The sequence below is a fragment of the Mustela nigripes genome, chromosome 6 (assembly GCF_022355385.1).
Source record: "Mustela nigripes isolate SB6536 chromosome 6, MUSNIG.SB6536, whole genome shotgun sequence".
In the NCBI taxonomy this organism is placed as follows: domain Eukaryota; kingdom Metazoa; phylum Chordata; class Mammalia; order Carnivora; family Mustelidae; genus Mustela; species Mustela nigripes.
In genome coordinates, this window is record NC_081562.1 from 96,279,868 (window position 1) to 96,305,560 (window position 25,693).

Consider the following 25,693-nt stretch of genomic DNA (forward strand, 5'->3'; position numbering starts at 1 on the left):
GTTTGATGAAATTCCACTGACTCTTAGACTTAAGAAGCTTGTGTGGGCTGTTCCAACCATGTACCCCATGATAGTGAGGTGGAAGCTGGTGTCCCTAACCCTATTCCCTCTACCATCACCTCTGGCACCCAAGACAGTCATTTCATCGCATCTGTGAGCTCATATGTCATACCCTTAGCTTCCAAGAATTTTCGGACCATTGCTCTGCAATACCAATGAGTTTGTTTGATTATCTCTTGACTCCAATCTATATGGTGATGTTATGCTTTTCTGGATTGGCTTTATGCTGTCCTAAGTCAGGATCAGTTATTCCTTGACCAAATGACACTGTTGTTAACACTCCACCCACAGGCCTTTCACCCATTAATATCAATGTATGGAAGGAAGTCAAGAGTGCTCTCAGCCTTGAAAAACATTGCATTTTATGAATGCAGTCATTGCAGCATAAAGAGTTCAAGAGAAGAAATATTTAGAAGATGTGCTGTTCTATATTTAGGTTATAAAATTCTGAGTGGTAAATTTAACATAACCAGAAAATAGAGTATTATTTGCATTTTCCCACATATTCCAATAAGACTTAGATTTGTATTCATCATCAATAAAAGCATCCTTACAATCATTATTGTTAGACATCCCTGTAAAAGTTCACAAATGGGGATGTATGTAAATATATTTTAGAAATAGATAATAAAAATCACCATGGGAATGTGCATTTGAATCTGGTAGACATTCATAAATACATTGTAATCCCACTGTGAAGGGGAACTTCCCTCAATGTAGGTCCACTGAATTATCGCTAATGTAGCTTGCATAGGTGCCTTCTAAAAAAAGAAAAAAAAAATCCTGTGAGTGGCATTTATTTATATTACCCTACATTAAAAGAATGTCTTATTATGTTTATGCTTAGTATAGCATTAGCTTAACTTGGAGTAGATTCACAATATTGTGTAATTGATCTTTAACTAAAAAACTTAATTTTGAAATAATTTGGCATTTCTTCCATTTAGTTTTAAGGCATATTAAAAAAAAGTTAATGAATATTTTGTTTGTTTGTTTTTGTTTTTGTTTTTTTTTTAAGATTTTATTTATTTATTTGACAGACAGAGATCATAAGTAGTCAGAGAGGCAGGCAGAGAGAGAGAGAGGAGAAAGCAGGCTCCTTGCTGAGCAGAGAGCCTGATTTAGGGCTCGATCCCAGGACCCTGGGATCATGGCCTGAGCCGAAGGCAGAGGCTTTAACCCACCGAGCCACCCAGGTGCCCAAAGTTAATGAATCTTAATATAATGAAAATAAATGACAAAAGTATCTAGAAAAATTAGAAAAAATATTTAGTATACATATTCTGAATTAAAAGAATATAAAGGAGTTATCCTCTTTATGTTAAATAGTGTTTTGAGGAAATCTAACCTTTAGGGTAAAATGAAAGGGAAAAATACCAAATTAGCAACAGCTTTATATTCTTAGACCTTTTATACTTTTTTCTATTACGACACTTACGACAGGAATCATCAGTGTACATGGGAGCTACCTGGGGCAACTGGAAATGCTTGGGGCTGTTAGAGTCTTCAGGTGCAGAGATGAGATGAGATGGGCTTTTGGGCTCGTGGGAGCCTGCGGTAAGCCTGGTGTTATGGAAGGACCTGGGGCCCAGATGTGTGGGGCCACTCTAGCCATCAGATGAGCTGACAGTTGGCAGGAGCCCACCCAAGATTTGGGGCCATGGGGTTACCTAGGGTTGCTGGAACCCAGTTCACTGGGATGTATCCAGAGCCTGAGGCCAAGGACACCACCAGGGCTGTTGCAGTGACAGGTGTGTGAGGAAGGGTGGAAAGAGGGCCTGGAGTACAGGGATGCCAAATGAGCCCACCACTTGAGTCATGAGAACCATGGGGCCTATTGTCATGGGGAGCCTCCTAGGGCCTTGGAAACCAGCAGAGAGGGCCCTGGGCCATGTTTTCCAGGAATCCCCAGGGAACCCTGCCATGGAAGGTGCCCTGGGTCCCACAATGAGCCTGGAACTTAGGCACCAGATGGGGGAGTGGGGGCTGGGTTCTTGGGAGCCCCCAGGCAGCCACCTAGGGCTGCGGGAGTCAGCTTGTACAGGGGCATCAGCTCTGGGGGCCTTTGGATCTAGGGCCCACATTACTCTCCTTCCATGGGGAAAGTGTCTTTTTGTTTTCAGTAGTGTGAATCCATCTTTCCTACCCGCCTCAATGTGCCTTTTCTTATTACTGTCTGTTGCTCAGGTTCTATATTCCCTCACCTAGAATCCTTGGTCTTACAAAGGCATTTTCTGAGCATATGGTTAGTTGGGGAAGGGGGCTGACACCAGTGGTAGAAATTCCTATGCTGACATTCTGCTGCTGTAGAGACAGGAACTTTGAAGTAATTATTTTAAATGTGGGGAATTATGCAAATAAAAATATGGACATAATGAAAAGAGAAAAAAAAATTTAAAAATTCCTAAATGTAACTTCCACAGATAAGAAATTTCATGTATGAAGTGAACATTTCATTGCCAGGTCTTACTAGTAGAAAAGAGAGACCCTGCAGAAGAAAAAGACCAATGAACTTGAAGACACAGAAATAGAAACTATCCAAAATAAAGCACAGAGGAGAAAAAGACTGCAAAACTAAAAGAGCTTCAATGATCTGAATGATAGTCTCAAGCATTTTAACATACTTGTGAGGTAGGGAGGAACTGAGAGAAAAAAATATGCGGAGAAATCTTGGCTGAAAACTTTCCCAATTTAATGAAAAGTACTGTATAAATGCATTGATCCAAAAGACACAATTGTACTGAAGTGTGTCATAATCAAATTACTAAGGAAAAATTGTTAAGAATTCTGAGAAAAAGATTCATTGTATACAGTGGTGCAAAGGTAATGATACAAACTTCTCATGAGAAATGGCAAGCCAAAAAATACTGGAATAATACTAACATGCTTAAAAGAAATAAAAACACAAACCTAGAATTTTTATCCAGTAAAAATGTTCTTCACAAATTAAAACAAAGTAACTTTTTTTCCAGAAAAGCAAAGGCTGAATAAGCATATCATGAGCAAAACTAAACTACTAAAAATTTTTTAAAAGTTTTAGTTGGAAAGAAAAAGATATATGCACACACATTGTAATGGTTTGGTTGTTATAGTTTATTTCTTCTTCTTACTTTGAGTGGGTGAAATTCGGACATGGTATTACTGACTTTATAAGTTTGAAGATAATGGTTTTAATTGAAACTCTTTAAGTGGACTTCCAAATGTGCCTCTCGGCAAATGGGTGGGTCTTAGCTTTGTAACCATAGGATAAACACAGCCTAGACTAGATGGCTATGATTAAAATGAGTTAATATTCCTCTAATTTTGTAAATTAATTTGTTTCAGACTCCTTTAAAAATATATCATTGAAGAACTTGACTTTGAAATACAGTCTTATTTCAGTCCTCCATGAATTATTTACATTTGCTGTTATTTATTTGGAAGAATTTTACTGTATTCTGCCTATATTTTTTTCACATTTAAAAAAATATTTAATTCAGTAAAACTAGAATTAAACCATTTTTTGTGGAGTAAATTAACATGTAATTCATTCTAATTTTAATTTCACTTGAAGAATATCTTTAGAACAATCTATTGCACCTTCCTTGACCCACAGGAGAGTTAATCAAAACTTTGTAGATTAATTGAGTAAATTGCAAGTATTTTAATGTTGTTTATCCTTCATTAGTTTTAAACTCTGCTATACTGTATAAGCCAAACTATTGAATATGCTAAAATATTACTCATTCTTTCAACTAGTATTTATTTTGAATGAAATATTTTTCACCTTATAATAAATATGTGTAGGAAAATTACATCTGCAACAGAACTACATAGCATGTACTTAGAAGGAAAGTATCTTGTGTTTCTTTAGAAAATCAGTTGAATAAAAATGTACTATGTTTTTATCCACCAAACTCAAACATATTTTGTCTAAAATATGTAGTATCATATGCACATCACTTAAATATAGAGTTAAAGAAAAAAGAGCTCATTTCATCCATTTGAGCAATTCTCACAGGAAGAATTTACTGTCACCCCGAATTATAATAGCTTAGCATGATAAATGTTTCTTAGAATTGAGTCTTCCCCCCAAAAGTAGATATATAAATTTATGAGATCCCATGCATATATACTCAGATTTCTGCATGATTTTAACAATATCAAATGTTGCTTTAAAGATTTCCTCCAATGCAGAAAGTTTATGTTTATTTCTTTTTTTAATAAGCATGGCTGTATTTAAAAAAAAGACTTAGAAGTGTTTTCTTATTTTGTTTTTTAGTTAAGCATTGAGGTGAGCATATTATGTTCTTGGTGTTGTATGGTATATTGGTCTTTTCCCAACAGGTAGCACATGAATGACCTAATTATCTATTTTTTGTTGCTAATAATGTGTTTTGCATATATGTAACCAAAGGATTTGGTTACCTGGAAGGAAACCAAAATCACAGGCAATGACTCCAATAAGAACAAGAAAAGACGGTACATGCATGCATGTAGAAGCATCAAATACCTGAACACACACATTCATGTGTACTCACACTCACACCTGTACCACAACCTGAAACAGGAAAGCAGGGCAAATAGAAAAAGAACAAATAAATCCTGTTCATATACCATTTCTGAATAAAAATCACAAAGAGAATAAAGCATGGGCCCTATAATTGATGATCAAAAGCACTTATGAACAATGAGAGAAGACTTCAAAATATTTATATCAATCTTTAGAGACATCCTCTCTCACACTGATAAAAACATATCCAGCATTGCCACAGACATTTCCACTGATATATTGTTAGTAGCATCCATCAATCTGTGAACTGCACTGAGGTATCAGTGAAATTTGACAGTCTTCTGATTGCACTTTCTGTGGCCTGAATCTTTCTGCTTTTGATCCTTCCCACTTTAATTTCCAGCCAATTTTATCTCAACATCTTGCTCCATTGCATTTTGTAACTAGTTGATATATCTTTATGTTTCCTGTTATTTGTAAGTTAATGCCTCATGTTTTAAGACTCCTAATGGAGAAAATATAAAAAAATCCAAGAACATAAAGCTTCTTCTATAAGTTACTCTTTTTCTTCTCTATTTTATCCCAATGGTAGCTTTCTTTAACTCGGTATTTAAAATAAAGAAGATAACTCCTTTCTATTCTTTAATTCAGAATATTTGTTTACTAAACGTTTTTCTCTAATTTTCCTAGATACTGTAATCATTTATTTTCATAATATTAAAATCCATCAATTTTGTTTTAATATGCCTTAGAAATATTAGAGAAATATGAGAAATAAGTGGAAGAAAAGACAAATTATCTCAAAATTGAATTTATATTTAAAATTCAATACAGAATATTGTGAATCCACTGTAAGTTAATACTATATTTAGCAATAAACATAAAAGATGATCTTTTAATATAGGCTAATTTAAATAAATGCCATTCACAGGATTTTTTGTGGAAGACACTTTTGCAAGCTATACTAGCCATATCTCAGTGGATCTGCGTTGAGGGATCCCCTTCACAGTGGGTTACAATATATTTATGAATGCTTACTAGGTTCAAATGCACATTTGCGTATGCTTTTATATTGTACATTTCCAAAATGTATTTACATTTCCCAGTTGTGAATTGTTACTGTGATGTGTAGCAATAATTGTTAAGGGTAATAGCAGCTAAAATTTACTAAAAACTTACAATAAGACTGGTGGATACATAGACTTTATACAAGGCTTTTTCCATCCAAACCTCACAAAAGCCCAAAAGCCTTATGAAGTAAGTGGTAGTATTATACTTACGTTATAGAAGAAAAGACTAAAGTTCAGAAAAAGTTAGAGAGTTATGCTTTTTTTTTTTTTTTTTAAGATTCATTTATTTATTTGACAGAGAAAGATACAGCCAGAGAGGGAACACAAGCAGGGGGAGTGGGAGAGGAACAAGCAGGCTTCCCGCTGAGCAGGGAGCCTGATGCAGGATTCAATCCCAGGACTCGAGGATCATGAGGAGCCGAAGGCAGAGGCTTAACCCACTGAGCCATCCAGGTGCCCCATGAGTTATGCTTTTAAATGAAAAAATATATGAGAAATACTTAGGGAATAGTAAACAGATTGACTCATTTGAAGTAAGTTAGTATATGACAATAGCCAGTGCAAAATAAGGGTGGGTAAATAGTTTGAACAGTTTTTGAGAGGTAGAACTGGGTATTTGGAAAGAATGAAAAGAATGTTTAACAATTGAACTTTGGGATCAGACCAGAATTCCCATCTTTACAGTTACTAGTTACATGATCTGGGACAAATTTCCTTTATTTATTTATATATTTATTTTATATATTTATTACTAATATGTTATAGGATTGTTGGGAATGAGACAATGGATGATGGAAGCAATTAGTCATACTTAATAACTCTGTCATCAACTATGATTCTATAGGTAAAGGATAATAAACATTGAAGATTTTTGAGCAGTGGGTAATGTTGCAGAAGAAGTCTTTAAGATATCTCTCTGTTGTAAATAAAAAACTAGAAGACACATTAATTGGATGTAGAAATGCCTGTTAAGAAGCTAAACAGAATTAATTGCTGGAATTCTTCCTTTTAGGGCCCGTTAAATGACAATAAGATGGAATATAATGGAAAGCAAGAGGGAAAAAAGAGAGGAAAAGAAAGGGACATTTGTGAAACACCTGCAGATCTTGGACAAGATCTGAATAGAGTTCATGGTTCCAAATTTAAATAATCCCAGGTTTGAATGGATGACTTTTTTTTTTTTTTTGAATGGATGGACTTACATCTAGACTCACCAATTTTTTTTTAAAGATTTTTATTTATTTATTTGAGAGAGAGAGAGCATGAGAGGGGAGAAGGTCAGAGGGAGAAGCAGACTCTCCAAAGAGCTGGGATGGCGATGTGGGACTCGATCCTGGGACTCCAGGATCATGACCTGAGTAGAGGGCAGTCACTCAACCAACTGAGCCACTCAGGTGCCCAACTCACTGAATGTTTTAATCTCATCTGTAAAATTCTGATGAAGTAGTTATAGTACAGGTTTTGAATAAACTGTGCTGAGAGGAATAAGCATTTACAATAGATCATTACTTCGAGCAACTTTTACTGTAAAAAGGCAAATTCCTCAGCATAATGACCTGAAATATCTTGTATCTATCTGGTGCCCTAATACTAGTGTCTGAATTTGTGCTATCTGTGCTATCTGTGCTATCTGATCCCATTTTCACAGAGTCCTTCAGATAATGTAGCACCCCTAAGTTTTCCACAAATAAAGTTCCTCAGTTGCTTTAGTTATTTGTAAACTGAGTTCTTAAAATTTTGTCACTATCCTTGTTCTTTCATGTTTTTAAAATTTTTTAAAAAGATTAATTTGAGAGACGGAGTAAGATAGTAAGAGAGAGCAAGAGAGTGCAAGCAGGGGGAGAGGTTGGCAGAGGGAGAAGCAGGGCTCACTCGTAGGGCCCCAGGATCATGACCTGAGCTAAGACAGACAATCAACTGAGCCACCCAGACATCCCTATCCTGTTCTTTCTTAATGAGTTCTTGTCTGTCTTATCCTCTTACAATAAAAGGAACTCAATATATGGCCTTTCTGTCAACACTGAAGAGTGTTGACAATCTAGTGTGGTGTAGGGAAGTTAAACACTTAAGATACATACAGTGCTGTCACAGAGGTGTGTTCAAGGTGCTAGAGAGATACAGAAGTATCAGCTCACTCTGCCTAGAGAAGAGTGACTTCTCTGAAGACAAAAGTCTTTAAAATAGGGTAAAGTATGAACTTGGATGATTAGGAATGTCTGAGTTAGAATAACATCAGTCATATCTTTCAGACTGTGAATGATTGTGTAGTATGCTAGTACTGTAGCAAAATAACATGTCTGTTACATGAAATGTTTTATTACTTTCGCTGTTAAGACTACTGAAGTTACTAATTTATTTTGTTTATATTTGTTTCTGATATCAAGATATGTTTTACGCAACCTGAAGTTAAGCACTGAATTTATTGGATCCAACACACAAGTCATCAGTCAAGCATTTTACAATTTTTTTTCTGTCATGGTTCTGTTAAATATTTTCCCACCCTGCTATCTTCCCATACTATCCAAATTTGTTCATCATATTGTGACTTGAAGTATAGTGGCTAAGAAACAGTATTAGAAATTCTGGCTATAATATCACATATCACATACAAATCACATCATAGATCTAAATGTAAAATTTTAAGCTATAAAACTTATCAAAGAAAATATAGGAAAAAAAAACTCTATGACATTGGGTTGAGCCATAATTTCCTATATAAAACTACCAAAAGCAAAAACAAAAACAAAAAACAATATATGCGGGCGCCTGGGTGGCTCAGTGGGTAAAGCCTCTGCCTTCAGCTCAGGTCATGATCTCAGGGTTCTGGGATCAAGTCCCACATTGGGCTCTCTGCTCAGCGGGGAACCTGATTCCTCCTCTCTTTCTCTCCGCCTGCCTCTCTACCTATTTGTGATCTCTGTTTGTCAAATAAATAAAATTAAAAAAAAAAAAACATACGCATGCCCATACACACACAGTAAGTGGGACTTCAAAATTAAGAAAACTTGCCTTTTGAAGAACACATGTGGCTACCACAGCTTGGGAGAAAGAAATTTTAAATCATGTTATCTAATAAAGGACCTATATCCAGAATACATAAAGATGTGAAAAATGGGCAAAAGATTTTAAAAGTCCCTTCACCAAAGAAACACGTCAAATAATCACTTGAAAAGATACTCAACCTCATTATTCATTAGGGAAATGAAGATTAAAACTATATGAGATACTTTACTATGTATCCATTAGAACAGCTAAAATTAAAAAACTGACTATATCAAGTGTTGTTGAGGATGTGGAACAACTAGAACAATCACTTTGAAAAACAGTTTAGCAGCATTTTAATAAAATTAAAATATATCTACAGTATTACCTACATATTGCACTCCTTCATAGGTATTTATATAAAAGAAATAAAAATGTATTTCCATACAGAGCTATATCTAAGGCAAATAGCTAGATGGCTAGATAGATACAAATGCAGATATGAATATTTACAGTAGCTTTATTTATAATCACTAAAAATGAAACAATCCAGAATGTATAACCAAATCATGGTATATCTACACAATGGGATATTAGTAAAAGAAATTTATGATCCACATAAATACAGAGATGAATCTCAAAATAATCATGCTGAGTGAGAAATCCAAAAAGGAGTACATAATATTAATTCCATTTGCATCATATTCTAGAGAAATGCAGATTAATATATAAGTGACAGAAACCAGAGCAGTGATTGCCTGGGGATAAAGAGGAGGTCGGGAGGAGGGATAGAAGGAAATTAAAGGGTGATTAATGTGTTCATTACCAAGATTAGTAAGGATTTCATGGATACATACATTTTTTTAAATTATCAAATTGTACACCTGACATATGTGAAGTTTATTTTGTCGGTCATAACTTGAAGGTGATTTAGAAAAATATGTCAGATGACTATTTCTCTTTGAGCAGTCTCCAGCTGTTTGCTGGATGATGAATGTCCTGTTTCCTAGGTCTTGCCTTTGTGTGATCATGGTACTCACTAATAATAACAACAACAACGAAAATCAACTTTCTCAACTTTTTTTTTTTTAGTTTAATTTAATTTTGACAGTGTTCCAAGAGTCATTGTTTATGCACCACAGCCAGTGCTCCATGCAATATGTGCCGTCCTTAATACCCACCACCAGGCTCACCCAACCCACCACCCCCTCCCTTCCAAAACCCTCAGTTTGTTTCTCAGAGTCCACAGTCTCTCATGGTTCATCTCCCCCTCTAATTTCCCCCAATTCACTTTTCCTTTCCTTCTCCTAATGTTCTCCATGTTATTCCTTATACTCTACAAGTACATGAAACCATATTAGAATTGACTTTCTCTGACTGATCTCTCAGCATAATCTCCTCCAGTCCCATCCATGTTGATACAAAAGTTGGGTATTTATCCTTTCTGATGGAGGCATAATATTCCATTGCATATCTTTATCCATTCATCTGCTGAAGGGGATCCTGGCTCTTTCCATAGTTTGAGAGCCCAGAAGAGAAGGGTCATGACTTAGGATGGAATGCATCTCTTGAAACTGGGAATAAGGATTTTGATATGAGACATACCTAATCAAAAGAACACCCAAATAGCTCTGGGAAGTATAAATGGTGTAGTAACTCTGTGGCTACTTCAATTATTTGTCATACTTTTTTGTAAATGTTCATTTTACTTATCTGCTACTCTACTTAGATTTGAAGCTCTTTTGAGAAAATAACTTCTTTTTTTTATCTATTATTTGGCATAGTTCCTGGCACACACTTGTGTCCAGTAAATTTTGGTTGAACAAGTAATTGAATAAAAAATGGATAACACAGCATGTTTGGATGGCTCAGTTGATTAAGCCCCTGCCTTCAGCTCAGGTCATGATCCCGTAGTCGTGGGACTGAGTCCCACATCAGGCTCCCAGCTCTGTAAGGAGTCTGCTTCTCCCTCTGACCTTCTCCCCTTTAATGCTCTCTTTTTCACTCTCTCTCTCAAATAAATAAATAAAAATCTTTTAAAAAATGGATAACATCATATATGCCATAGGATGAAAACTCATAATGGGATGAAAACTAAGAATTATTTATTAAAAATAAATTGGGAAGAATGTTGTAAATCATACCAGTGGCTTCAGAAAATAATACCTACTCTTACTTAAATATCTTTTACATTCAGGCTACTTTTCACAAAGTTCCTCTGACCTTTAAAATGAACATATACAATAGGCATCATTATCCTCTTCAAAGATAAATAAACCCTATATTAACAGAGTTAAAGGACTTCTCTGAGATGATTCTGCAAGTAGGTGGAGGACCTAGGATTTCATGTGGATTTAGGATTTAAAGCCAGATCTATTGAGTGTAAGCACTGTGCTTTTTCTACTTTGTCTTGCTGGTGCCTAGCATGTATAAACAAGTTCACATATAATTAATTATTATAATTATAATTCACAGTAAATTGAAATCAATAAAATATGGTGAATATTCCTTTCTATCCTCAAACTTAAAAGGATAGATATGGAATATGTCTCTAGAAAAATATTCTCTACTTAGGGTGCTTGGGTGGCTCAGCCAGTTAGGCATCTGCCTTAGGCTTGAGTCATGATTCCAGGGTCCTGGGCTCGAGTCTCGCATCAGGCTTCCTGCTCAGCAGGGCGTTTACTTCTCCTTCTCCTGCTCTCCCTGCTTGTGCTCTCTCTCACACTCTCCTCTCTCAAATAAATAAATAAAAATTATTTTTTAAAAAAAGAATATTAAAAATCTAGTTCCATGAGAAAATGCTGTGTATATTTCTCCCTAAATGAAAAACAAACCCATAGAATAGTGCACTCCAATTCTGAGGCATTATATTGGAACTATGGAGAACTTGAATTCTTCAAGAGAATGCTTAGCAGAAATTTTAACAGCTAAAAACATTATCTGATCAGTTCTTGATTTTTCTTACTGTGCAAATGTCATCTTCTAGAAGATATAAGAAGTGATGATCGAAACCATAAGTGACATGTGGGTTCAGATAAAAGGAGAGAAGACTAGAAGTAATGGCATTGGGGGAAGAGTATTACCAACTTCTTGGTCAAATGAAGACAATGGCTGTGTTCCTGACACAGATCAATATCTAAGTTGGACATCTTTGAAAACTTTGATTGATTATTGCGTGTCAGATTGATTCCCTTGGGCTGACTCCAGTATACCTCTTTTTCATTATCGCCATCTTGATCCACAGCATGCCTCATTATCATTATCAACAGTAATTAGGAAATGAAAAAGGGAGTAAAGAGTGGTAGATACAATATTGACTTTGATTGTTGACATTTGAAATCGAGATGATTAGATTTATAATAAGAAGTGTCTACTGAGTAAACACAGCTATGTGTCTGGAGTACTGAAGAAAGTGGATGTTGATGAAAGTTTCAGAGCCATATGTATAGAAGTGAGAGCGAAGCTTTGGAAGTAGAAGAGGTCACTAAGGAAAGGAATATAAACAGAGATAAGAGCAGCAAGCCAATGATTAAAGCTGCTACCCAAGGAGCTGAGGGAATTGTAAACATGTGTAAGAGAAGTCAAGGTGTTTGCTAAAATGGGAGTTATCAGGTTTGTATCAATTACTGCCCATTTTTTTAGTTTAAGAATTGAAGTGTCCTGCAAGGCAGTAGCTTACTCTGCAATGAAATCTCTTTTGGTATTATTTTAAACTTTAAGAAATGTGCTTGGAAGCACAGAAACATTACAATAGACAAGAATGGTTAAAAGCAAATGCACATATATCCAATTAAAAAAATGTTTGTGTGGCCACTGATACCATCTTGGTCGAATATCTTATATTTGCTACTCAAAGGAGCTTTGTTGTCCTTTAGAGAAACTCATTTTCTGGCAGAAGTTTGAAAGCATTTCTGGTATTTAAAAAAAAAAAAATCAATGAGGAGAAAGGCCAGAAGGATGAGTGGTAAACTCTCATTTAAAAACCCGTACACTCAACAGAATGCTTCTTTGCAACCTTTCAATGAGATAGGACTTCTTTAATTTGAACTGGAACAGCCTATGTTCTATATTCCTTAGCTTGGCTGACATAGAGGTCAGAGATTTACTGTGGGACAACTTAGAATCACTTAAATATTATCCTAAATTTAGATGTGGCCTAGATTTTTTTTTTCTGAAATGATGAGAGACATGGCGATAAAATGAAACTGCTGCTTTTATCATTTTCTACTTTCAAAGTTAAAAAAAAATCATAAAATAAATTGTGCATAAGGAAACTACTGAACTCATCAAGTTCTGCCTCTTTAAAATGATTAAATCACATATCACCCAACCAGCCCTGAATTGCTTTCTCAGTGACCTTGTGGCAGTTCCTCAATAGCCTTTCCTAGCATGCACATTCCAATATAAACAAATAGGAGAATACAATTATGTGAACTGTACTAGTGTTCAGTTTGAATCTCTGTGCATCCTAGTCAGTATTGTCACAGAAGAATATTGAATCAATTTAGTGTGTATTTATTGATCCTCTAAGGTGAAATGTACTCTGTTGTCAGAGGTGTGCCTACTTGCAAGAATATTGTAGTTGAAGAAGCAAGGTGTAATTCCATGGAAACTTTAGTAGCAAATATTGAAACAACTCAACCAACAGTAGACTGTTTAGAAGAGGAAGAGGTCACCCTGAGGCTGGAAGGACTGATTAATTAAGAGATTATGTAACAGTGAAGATTGGTCTATCAAAAGCTACTCAAAACTAAAGTCTTAATCCCTCCCAGTAGCATTGTCCTAGTAACTCTTGCCTCTGTTCTTGTCTTGGGCCCTCACTTGCTTCTGTCTAACTACCAGGTGCTCATTATCTGCAGACAGGCATCTCCACCATTGCTTTATAATAGATCTCCATGAACATCCCATAGTCAACTCCAACCAACCTTCCCAACCCTACATCTTAGATCATAAAAAAAATAAAAAAATAAAAAAAAATCCAGTGAGTCGAATGTACCACTACATACAAGTATGAACACGTAGGTGCAACAAGAGTGACTAGAAAAGGTACCATGCCATGAGTGTACTCATGTCTGTTAGGATTAAGCCCTGATGGGGCTTCTGGTGCACAGACCACTCACCATCAATGCATTGAGTGACTAGTGAGCATTAGGACTAAAAAAAGTACATTAGCCGGAAGACACGAGAAAACACAAGGATGTGGGCCAGAGCTACTATTGCACTCCCCAACCTGTCATCAATAGTTAAAACTCATGTGTGAGTGTCTGACATTAAAAAAAAATTCTAGGCTTGGTTCTGGGGTCTGAGGGGAGAGCCCATTAAGGAAGGTAGAAAAACAGGGCTTAAATGTACATGGAAGATGCTGGAAGAGGTCAGCTAGAGCCCAGAGTACCCTAGAAATTCCACCTAAAAGAAAGAAAGCACTATTAGAAAAAGGTCTAGTGCTGGCTAAAATATGATATGTGGTAGGTAAAACTTTAAATAACATGGTAATGACAGACTTACTAGAAGGTGCTCTTTTAGCAAAGAATGGAAGAAATAGAAATTTTCCTCCTTCATATAGTGAGAAAACTCACTATATGATAATTACCATCATATTTATGTTACTTCTCCCAATCTATTCTATTCCTGAATTCTTGATTTTGTACTGAAAATCTGCAGAAAGAATAAGGCCACATAAAGTCTCTTGTCTTCACAGAAGAAAGAAATGTTTGCTGCCAAACAGGATCATGGACATAATCAGAAAGGAGATAGAAGATTATCAATAAACACTGCTGATTTAGACTAAAAGGGAAATGCTTTCATTTATTCATTCATTTACATATTTGTCACCTGTCATGTTCTAGGCATGGACAGATTCTGGTGACATGAGAAATACTGCCCCATCTTCTAGGGTTTACAGTCCATAAAGGTCAGTCTGCACATATGATAGAAACACACAGATGTAATCCAGGTCTGCATAAGAAGTCTGTGGAGTTTTGGAGCGCCTGGGTGGCTCAGTTGGTTGAACGCCTGACTCTTGGTTTCAGCTCAGCTCATGATCTCAGGGTTGTGAGATCGAGCCCTGCCATACAGAGTCGGCTTGAGATTCTCTCTCTCCCTCTCCTTCTGCCTCTCGCCCTACTTGTGCACCCATGTGCATGCAGGCTTTCTCTCAAGTAAATCAATCTTTAAAAAAAAAAGAAAAGAAAAGAAAAGTTCTGTCTTGTTTTAACAAAACAGAGATTAAGAAACTAAGTAAGAATTATGCCTTGGTGGCTCAGTTGGTTAAGCACCTGACTCTTGATTTTGGCTCAGGTCGGATAATGTTGGGCTCCACACTAGGCATGTAGCCTGCTTAAAACTCTCTTTCTCTCTCTCTCCCCCTCTGCCCTTCCATCCCCTGCCTCATGCTCTTGCTCTTAGGAAAAAAAGGAAAGAAAGTAGAGAAAGAGAAGAAAGAAAAGAAAGAATTAGAAAGAAAGAGAGAAAGAAAAGAGAAGGAGAGAAGAAAGAAACTAAGCAAGACTAAAAAGAGGGAATCCTAGGGGAAGTGAATGATTTTGTGCTAAAGCAATGGTCTGACTTAGGAAAATCTCAGAATGTTAACAAAAGAAGATGGAATTGTAGCTCTACACTGAAGAAGAAGAAGAGAAGGGAGATCAGCTGTGGGTACTCAGAGGAGGTAAGTAGTGAAGGGAAAGATCACGAAGGGCCCAGCAACTTAAAAGTTTTGGTGTTTGTATTTCAAGGTATCTCCAAGAAATGGAAAGCTGGAGAAAGGTTTTTCTTAAACAGGAGAATGAAATGCATTTATTTATTTATTTATTTATTTATTTTTAAAGTTTTTTTTTTTTTTTTTTTTTTTTTTTTGAGAAAGAGAGAGGGAGATAGAGAAACCATGGGATGAGGGATGGTCAGAGGGAGAAGCTGACTCCACACTGAGCAGGAAGCCCAATGTGGGACTTGATCCCGGGACTCTAGGATCTTGACATGAGTTGAAGGTCGCTCAACTGATTGAGCCACCCTTGTGCTCTGAAATGCACTTTAGAATGCAATTTAGGAATTTCTAAAATGCATTTCACTAACACTCTCTGATTTACACTTTTGAAGTTTCACTTTGGTAGCTGAGTTGAAAATCTTCTAGAGTGAGGCAAGAGTATCCATTGGGACATGGGTTAGGAGCCTGGGATGTGGTTAGTTTAGACCAGTTCATAACCATGAAAATGGACAAAAAGAACAGGACTTGGTTGGATGTAGGCAGTAAGAGATAGGGCTACGCCAGCAGTGAACTTTCAGTTAATACTCTTAACAATTGTGGTGACTGAGAAGGCTGTGGTGACATGGGATTCACCAGGATTAAACCAAGTTCGGAAGACTCTAGGGGACAGGCAGAGAGGCGAAAGATGCCGAATGGGGATCATGGCATGATCTGGCCTAACAAAATCTAGTATATGAATGCACATTCCGTTATTGCTAGTCCTCATCTCCAGTTTATTCTACACAGCACCAGAATGATCCTTCTGAAATAGAAGTGGAACATTTTCCTGACTGCTAAAATCCCTGCGGTGGATTCCCATCTTCCTGCAAGTACTCTCTGGTGACCTGCACCCTCCATCCTCGTGTCTAGCCTCTGTAGTCTCTGCTCCAATCTCTTCTCATTCCCCACCTTGCTCACGTTCCTCTGTCCTAGTGGTCTCCTGATTTGTCTGTGATTAATGCCAGGTAATTCCTATCTCTGCCTGGAAAGATGACCCTCCAGATAACCTCATGGATTACCCCATTACTTTATTAATGTCTGCACTTAAATCTCATCTTATCAGGGCCTCATTAACAAACTTATCTAAAAAAACACTCATTTTCTCTATTCCCACTCTGGTTTATTTTCCTTCTCAGCTATTATCACAAATTGATTAATTATATAGTTATAGGTTTACTGAGAATATAAGTTCCTTGAGAATAGGGACTTTATTTCCTTCCCTCATGTAACACCAGTGCATCGAATATAGTACAGTATACACTTAATTCATACTGGTCAGTTGACTATAGATTTTCTTCAGCACCTCTGCCCACCAATTTCCTCTTCTTTTATACCTCTGCCCTTTTGAAATACTAGTGGAAACTCTTTTAAGAAATCTCTCTTAATTCAGCTTTCCAGATTAACCAGTGTCTTTTGTTCCCACTAGAAGGTCTGATGTTCAGAGAATATCAAAAACTAACAGATCTTGAACTACTTGCTAGCATTCTTATTTACTTCTACCAGTAAATCAATGGCATGGGTTCCCAGTCTGTTCCACCAGTTGGATTTGTCAGTGTCATTACATGAAGTAGTTTATTATTATGTAAATCAATATATGAGTGTGAAAGGGAAAATGTTGTTTCTGAAAAACTAATTTGAATAATATGGAAAGACTTGATAAATGGCCAATGGCTATTGGCTGTCAACTTTAAAAGATTGAGGGAAAAAATGTCATAAATATACAGATTTGTTCACTTAGTGTGTATGTGTAGTTGTATTTTAAATATGTTCCAACTGAAAATCTTAGATGCCATATGGGTGTGGTTTGCACCAAAAGAACGATGTAGAATTTCAGCTAGTGAAAAAGAAAAGTCTTGGATAAGCATCAAAAAATTAATTGGTAAATGTACATTTATATGTTTCAGATTAAAGTAAAATGGTCAGGAAATTTATGCATGTTTTTAACTTTCCAATATAAGTATTTCTTTCCATTAATTAAACTCTGCTTAATTTACTAAGCAAATCAGTTTCTCCTTAACCTAACCCCATAGGATTTCCTTATTCTGGTCTTCCCTCTTTCATCTCAGCACAGATTAAAATAATGTTTCCTTTTGTGTATATTAAAATAATGTTTCCTTTTGATCTTCCTTCTAAATCAAACAGAATTGTAAAGCTACCAGGCACTCAGAGGGAAAGGTATGAGTAGTCACCAGTTACGGACAGGGAAGAGAGAATTGTAATACCAATATTATACTCCTGCTGTTCTGGACCTAAACACTCCTACTTCCCCTGGGAGCCTGGTGCCATGCTCCCACTACAGCAGCACACAGGGCTTCCTCACCCTGTCCTGCAGTGTCTTGTACCTATCTTTATCCCACCCCCATTTCCTGTCATTCCTAGCTTTCATTTGTGTTTCCAAATCTCAACTCCTCTTTGGGGATGGACTTCAGAGTGGCTGTTAAGGACACATAAAAATCACCAAGGTCAAACGAACATGAAGCTGAAGAAAAAGAAGGAAAAAAAAGGGCAAGGACATTATAGAATTAGGAAATATAAAAATGTATGCTGTAAAGGCAAATAAACATGCTACATGTAGACTCCAGATTTGGCTCTGATAGAGTAAAACTGAAGAAAATCCGGAAAATAAAAACAAGTTAATTTCTCAGAAAAGCAAAATTATTCCTAAGTATCAACACCCATTGTCAGTATCATCCAATCTACCTAGCTTGGCTTCTCTGGAAGTGAAGTAGTTTCCATACCTGCTTTCCTTCCTCTGAAACCCTGTAGTATTTCCTCTATATCATTCTGTTGAGTAATTTACCCATGTTTTATATTCTTCAATTAATTATACATATTTTTATCTTCTTAAAAGAGATGAATACTGTTGACCCTCAAACAACATGGGGGTTGGGGTGCTGACTCCCCATTATGCAGTTGAAAATCCACATATAATTTTTGACTCCCCCAAACTTAACTAATAGTCTACTGTTGACATAAATAGTAAATTAACACATATTTTGTACATTGTGTGTATTATATACTGTATTCTTACAACAAAGTAATCTAAAGAAAATGTTATTAAGAAAACCGTAAGGCAGAGAAAATGCATTTACAGTACTGTGTTTGTTGAAAAAAATCCACGGATAAGTGGACATATGCAGTTAAGGGTCAGCTATAATTATTTGTTCCCCCCCTTTGGATTCTTTCAGTAGAGTATTTTTTTTTAATTAACATATAAGGTATTATTTGTTTCAGGGGTGCAGGTATGTGAATCATCAGCCTTAGACAATTCACAGCACTCACCGTAGCACACACCCTCCCCAGTGTTTATCGCCCAGCCACCCTATCCCTCCCTCCCCCCAAGCAGCTTGTTTCCTGAAATTAAGTCTCTTATTGTTTGTCTCCCTCTCCAGTCCCATCTTGTTTCATTTTTCCCTCCCTTCCCCCCATGAGTCCCCACCCTGCTTCTCAAATTCTTTGTATCAAAGAGATCATATGATAATTGTCTTTCTCTGATTGACTTATTTCGCTCAGCATAATACCCTCTAGTTCCATCCACATCATTGCAAATGGCAAGATTTCAGTTTTTTGATGGCTACATAGTATTCCTCTGTGTGTGTGTGTGTATACAGACACCACATCTTCTTTACCCATTCATTTGTTGATGGACATCTAGGCTCTTTCCATAGTCAACCATAGTTCTTTATAATGTAGTCCCCACCTATGTTAGTTTGAAAGGGCTTCCATAGCCCAGAACAACAAACTGTGTGACTTAGCACAACAGAAACAATGTTTCCCAGTTTGGGAGGCTGGTCGGATCAGCAGAGTCATGCTTCCTCTGAAGATCCTAGGACAAATCTGTTCTGGGTCTCTCTCCTAGCTTCTGGGAGTTTCTGGCTGTTCCTAGCAGTGGTGGTTTCTCGGCAGCGTAACTCCTATCTGTATAAGGCATTTTCCCTGTTTACATATGTGTCTATGTCCAAATTTCCTCCGTTTTATAAAGACACCAGGCATATTGGATTAGAGGTCCACTCCAGCATGACCTCATCTTCATTTAATTACAATTAATTACAGTTGCAGTAACTTGTTTGCAAATAAGGTTAATTGTGAGTTACTGAGGTGAGCTTTATGTGGACATAATCTATAATGCTGCCTAACACAGAACTGTGAATACAATAAAAAGTATATTCATAAGAGAAGTATTAAGAGGGAAATAATATGTGAATAAATAAGAGTATGAATGCTACTTCATTTTCCCATTTCTTTGCTAGTCCTATGGCTTCTCCTCTGAAATTTCAGATTCGCTTTGCCATCCGTAATGAATGTAATAAGCCAGGGCTGCAAATACACAAATGGACAGATATAAATATTTAAGAACCTTACAAAGTTGTTTTGTTATTTCTCAAATTTAACTATATCTTTCAGTGGAACAAATTCCTTTCATTTTTTTGTGCCAAGCACAGACTTTACTCTATAGAAGACTAGTTCTTACCTAAATATTAAAAAGGATTACAATTTTAGTTCAAGACTATATACTAGACACAATGTATTCAGAGATTCCTTCTTCCCAACATTGAAAAATGCAGTATCAAATTACTCTTAAACCATTATTTCCATAATAAGGAAACAGATATATCTGTGTGAAATGACAATCTGGATGACATGCTGAAATGCTTAAGTGCTCAGGCAGGCATAAACAAATTGAAGTGAAAGTCTGAGCAATTATTCATTGAACATAGAGCTTATCATATAGCCAGCTTAAATATATTAAGTGAATAAAAACATCCAGTTACACAGGCACTTGTTAATCCACTGGTAGTCATAAAACTCTCCTTTTGCTTTATAAGCCATAATGAGTCAGTCAGCTTATTATGGCTTTCAGTTTCTTTATTTTTATTTTTTCTATTTCTAAGGGCACTTCTTTTTTAAAAGTGAAAACAGTTCTTACAGTGAAGTATGCATTAGCAATGCTTACATCTTCTCTTTGATATAATGGGTAATTTATCATCAGGATAGGTGTGGGGTTTTGTTTTTTTTTTTGTTTGTTTGTTTACAAATGACTCATTTATCTCAGCATGCAGTCCAATCAAAAAATTTCAATGACTTAATATAAGTGATGGCTAAAAAGACATGCACACAATTAACACATGCTTTCGTGCCAAGTTTTAAAATATTAAAGGAAGGCAATGATTTTCTTCATCTGTTATGAAGAAAACAGTTAAGTTTAAGAAAAAAAGTTGTAGCAAATAATTTTATCCTCACAGAACTGAGATTGGGGAGCTAATAATACAAAGAGGAGACTGACATAATATATGACGTTTTTTAATTCAGATGGTTATGGTGTCTCTCAGTTGACAATTAGTTTCAGTTTATTTTGTTTTTTAAGTTTTCCCTGATCTTCACAGCAGTGATCTCATTGTATTTCTCCCCCTTTCTCTTTATTTTTATTAACAGCATCACCATTTTCTTAATTAACCAATACCAAATCTTGAGATTCATTCATCCATTCAACAAATAAATAGCCAGGGATTGCAAACAGGATCTTGATGGAACTGCTCTAGCATCTAAGGATACAAAGGTAAGACAAGACAACCTGAAAACAGAAAATAAATGAGACACTACTTAACACTCACGAAATGTGAAAAACTGAAAAAGTATAAAAATGCCAACTTTTGTGGAAGATGTGGATTAACAGGAATTATTATATACCACTGGGGGAGTGTAACTTGACATAACAATTTTGGAAGACCTTTTGACTTTGTCTAGGAACGCTGAAGATGCACATAACGTATGCTAAGCAATTCCACTTCTAGGCATATACTCTAAAGAAACGCATGCATGTACACACCAGAACATACAAGCATGTATGTAGCCATAGTAGCGGTAATCCATGTGTGCTGTATCTATCCTGGCCTTCCAAAAGTGGATATCCAATGAAATGCTAATGAGAGGTGAATATTAGATACAGTCATTAGTATTGTTATTTCTTAGGTTTGTTATAATTATTCTTTTCTAGGAATTTAGTTTTCAAAAGTAAAAGAGAGGGTGTTTGGGTGGCTCAGCTGGTTAAGTGACTGCCTTTGGCTCAGGTCACAATCCCAAGGTCCTGGGACCACATTGGGCTCCTTGCTCAGCGGGAGCCTGCTTCCCCCTCCCTCTGCTGCTTTCCCTGGTTATACTCTCTGTGTGTATGTGTCAAATAAATAAATAAATCTAAAAAAAAAATGTAAAAGGGATAGGTACCTCTGGGTGGCTCAGTTGGCTAAGCATCTACCTTCGGCTCAGGTCATGGTCCCAGGGTCCTGGGATCAAGCCCCACATTTGGCTCCCTGCTCAGTGGGGAGTCTGCTTCTCCCGGTCCCCCTCCCCCTGCTCATGTTTCCTCTCTCTCTGACAAATAATAAATAAAATTATTTTTTAAAAAAGTAAAGGGGAGAAAGAAGCATGGATAATCATAAAAATAAGATACTCATAAAAATAAAATGAGAACAATATAAGCTAACAGTAAACAGAAATGATAAGGAATCCATGATGATAAAGAAAGCAGAGCAATACAAACTAACAGTAATAAAGAATCCATAAAAAATCATAGAAATAAAAACAAAGCTTATTGATGTAGAAAGTAATTAGGAAAACTTTATACTTGGACAGTCAGGAGAATTAGCCAATGGGAATATAGTATTGAAGAAATCAGTCGGAACAGGTTTCAGAAAGCTGCTCTTGGTAAAACACACACCAAACCCATAATACTATCCTGCACTGAGTTTATATGTTGCCTGGTAGCTTTGAAATTTAAAGGAAGCTTCCAGAATTCCAATTTCTATTTTAAGACTAACTCTGACTGATTCTGCCTTCAGCTGAGGGTAAGGCTAAAGACCTTTGCCATCAAGTGGGTGTTCTGGCACTGGCTTAGACATTAAGTTTGCTATGTGAATTTGTGTGACTTGGCTTATTTTTTTCTGTAGTGTGTTGTATAAAATGAGGAAAATAATAGTGCCTTCCTAGTATTTTGTTAAGATTAATCGAGGTAAAATATGTAAAATGCTTAAATAATTTCTGAAGCATCAATGTTTTCCTCCCTTTTAAAAAAAAAATTCCAGGGCGCCTGGGTGGCTCAGTGGGTTAGGCCACTGCCTTCGGCTCAGGTCATGATCTCAGGGTCCTGGGATCAAGTCCCGCATGGGGCTCTCTGCTCAGCAGGGAGCCTGCTTCCCTTCCTCTCTTTCTGCCTGCCTCTCTGCTTACTTGTGATCTCTCTCTGTCAAATGAATAAATAAAATCTTTTAAAAAAATAAAAATTAAAAATTAAAAAAAAATTAAAAAAAAATTAAAAAAAATTCTGTTTCATTTTGGATAGTTTCCATTGCTAATGACTCACGGGACCATGTTTTCTTCTGCAGTGTGTCATCTGCTAATAATCTCGTCCAGTGAAATCTTCACTTTAGACATTATAGTTTTCATCTCTAGAGGCTTAGTATTGGTCTTCTTTTTTATCTTCCATGTTTCTGCATAATATAAGTCATCTTTCCTCTCCCTTTTTGAACATTTGGAACATATAAAACTGTGCCAATGCCCATGTCTACTCATGTTATCTCTATGTCATTTCTGGGTGTGTTTCCAGTAATTGATTTATCTCTTCATTTTAAATTGTATTTTTCTGCTTCTTTTCAGGCCTGGTAATATGCGATTAAATTCTAATTACTGGGTCTAGAAATGTTGTATGCCTATAAATAGTCTTAAGCTGTGTTCTGGGATACAGTTGTGCTACCTAGGAGAGAGTTTTGTCCTTTGTAGGCTCCTTTTTGAGTTTTGTTAGCCTTTGGTCTAAGGCTAATTTTATTTCCTTCCTGAGGCGAGCCCATTCTGAGTACTCTACATAATAATAAACCTTGCATTTCAAAATTTAACTCTCTGGTAAGTGGAGACACAAACTGTTCCTGGCCCTATGAGAGTTTTTTTTTTTTTTTTTTTTTTTTAAAGATTTTATTTATTTATTTGACAGAGAGAAATCACAAGTAGATGGAGAGGCAGGCAGAGAGAGAGAGGGAAGCAGGCTCTCCGCTGAGCAGAGAGCCCGATGCGGGACTCGATCCCAGGACTCTGAGATCATGACCTGAGCCGAAGGCAGCGGCTTAACCCACTGAGCCACCCAGGCGCCCCCTATGAGAGCTTTTGGAGATTGTTTCCTCTGCTCCTTTCAAGTGGTTCTTTCCATGGCCTTGGATAGTTTCCTCATATGCAAGTACTCATCTGTGCTCAGCTGAAGACTCTAGGGTGACTTTCTGAAAACTCTCTGTTTTTTCCCTCTCATGAAACACTATACTGTGCTATGGGAATTCTAACTACCCTGCCTTGCCTGGATTCTCAACCCAATCTCCTCAGCCCAGGAAGACTGCCAATACGTGAAAAAAGAGATGTTTCCTGTATTGTTTTCCAGTTTTTTAGCTATTTCACGTGGAATGGTAAATCTGGTCACCGTTCACCCTCTAGGCTAGTAGCAAAAGTCATGTAAGCCATTATTAATAATGACACTTTCCTCTGAATCTTAGCTAGCCCTTAGCATTATACATTGCACAAAGTGAGCCTATATGTATGTATATATGTTTATTAGCAACGCAGTTTACTTTATGAGAAAATAGGCATTATTGCCTTCAACAAAGTTTTCAGCCATCTATCTGGTGGAGTTTCATTTCCTGTTCACCCTCATAGTTTCAGAAAGATTCTCAATTCATCCCTTCACACTTGCTGTCAGCCCTCCTCCCTTCTCTGACTCTTCTCTGAACATTTACCCCTGCGCAACAGTAAAAACGACACTGCTCTTCTAAATTTTTTGTAGGATTATTGTGATCTTTTCTTTGCAGATTTTGTTTTGCAGCCTTTACTCAGGCTCTCTAGACTTTAGTTTTCTAAACAAAAGCAGTTGCTTCCCTAAGTAAAATGATTGTGTCAGATGTTGAGATAGGAAGTACAGTGATTAAGTACTGAAGTTTTTGGAAATTAGAGTGTTTGGTTTCAACTCTGACCTACTGTACCACTTGACCCTAAATGATTTTAGTCGGGCTACCTCTGTGCCTCAGGTTTATCACCTGAAGATAATGGTAATGATGCATCATCTCCAAAGAACTGTTTTGAGAATGGCACAAGATAATGTATTTTAAATGCCTGGTACCATACAATACGTGTAAGTCATATATATTATGAGTAATATGGAAGAAAACATCTTTAAGTTGCTATTTATTAAATCAATTTACATATTAGGAAAACAGAACTCACAAATGTTGAGTGACGTGCCTGAGACTTAAGGATCAGTAAGTAACAGAGTCTGAATGTGACTTCATCTCTTCTTGACCTCTCAGAAATGCTATGACTATTGCTAACCCTCATTCTGACTGTTATCTACCCTTGTAACAGTTGCGTTCAGAAATAATGTCATTCTTAAAACAGTCAATAAAAATGAGACTATCATAGTACTATGGTATTGGTAGGAGACCTTTTCTACTGCCGAAATAGGCTTGAGACCCACTAAGGTTTCTACTAGACTAGAAAACTTGACAATGATATACAGATTTATAACCATGGAGCACCTGGGTGGCTCAGTGGGTTAAGCCTCTGCCTTTGGCTCAGGTCATGATCTCAGCTTCCTGGGATCAAGCTCTACATCGAGCTCTCTGCTCAGTGGGGATCCTGCTTCCCCCTCTCCTTCTGCCTGCCTCTCTGTCTGCTTGTGATCTCTCTCTCTCTCTCTCTGTCAAATAAATAAATAAAACCTTTAAAAAAATTTATATCCATTACAATGGTTAGAATTAAAAACACTAATAATACCAATTCTTGATCAAGATAAGGAACGACTAGAATACTTCCACATTGCTGGTGAAAATGTGATTAAACACAATCATTTTGAACAGAAGTTTAGTATTGATTTATCAAATTAAATATACATTTATCATACGACACAGCAATTTCACTCCAGCATATTTATTCCTAATAAATGAAAACTATGTACACAAAATAACTTATATGCAAATGTCCCTAGCAGTTTTATGTGGAATAGCCAGAAACCAAAAGAGCCATCAGCTCATTGTCCACCTACATATGAATGGATAAACAGATTGTAAAACACTTATGCAGTGGGAACCTCAGCAATAAAAAGTAACTGCTATTTATACATGTATTAACATGGATGACTTTGAAAGTAGGGCGCCTGGGTGGCTCAGTGGGTTAAGCCGCTGCCTTCGGCTCAGGTCATGATCTCAGGGTCCTGGGATCGAGTCCCGCATCGGGCTCTCTGCTCAGCAGAGAGCCTGCTTCCTCCTCTCTCTCTCTGCCTACTTGTTATTTCTCTCTGTCAAATAAATAAATAAAATCTTTAAA

At 36.6% G+C, this 25,693-nt stretch overlaps 1 protein-coding gene across 1 annotated transcript in view; it reads left to right on the plus strand.

Annotated features, from left to right (window-relative positions):
• Positions 1 to 1,720: 1,720 nt before the first annotated feature.
• The window catches only part of LOC132020385 (N-acetylglucosaminyl-phosphatidylinositol de-N-acetylase-like), a 25,386-nt gene continuing 1,413 nt past the window's right edge, over positions 1,721 to 25,693 (plus strand). The window contains exon 1 of the mRNA XM_059404541.1: positions 1,721 to 1,811. Coding sequence (XP_059260524.1) covers positions 1,721 to 1,811 — 91 coding nt within the window. The remainder of the gene's footprint in view (positions 1,812 to 25,693) is intronic.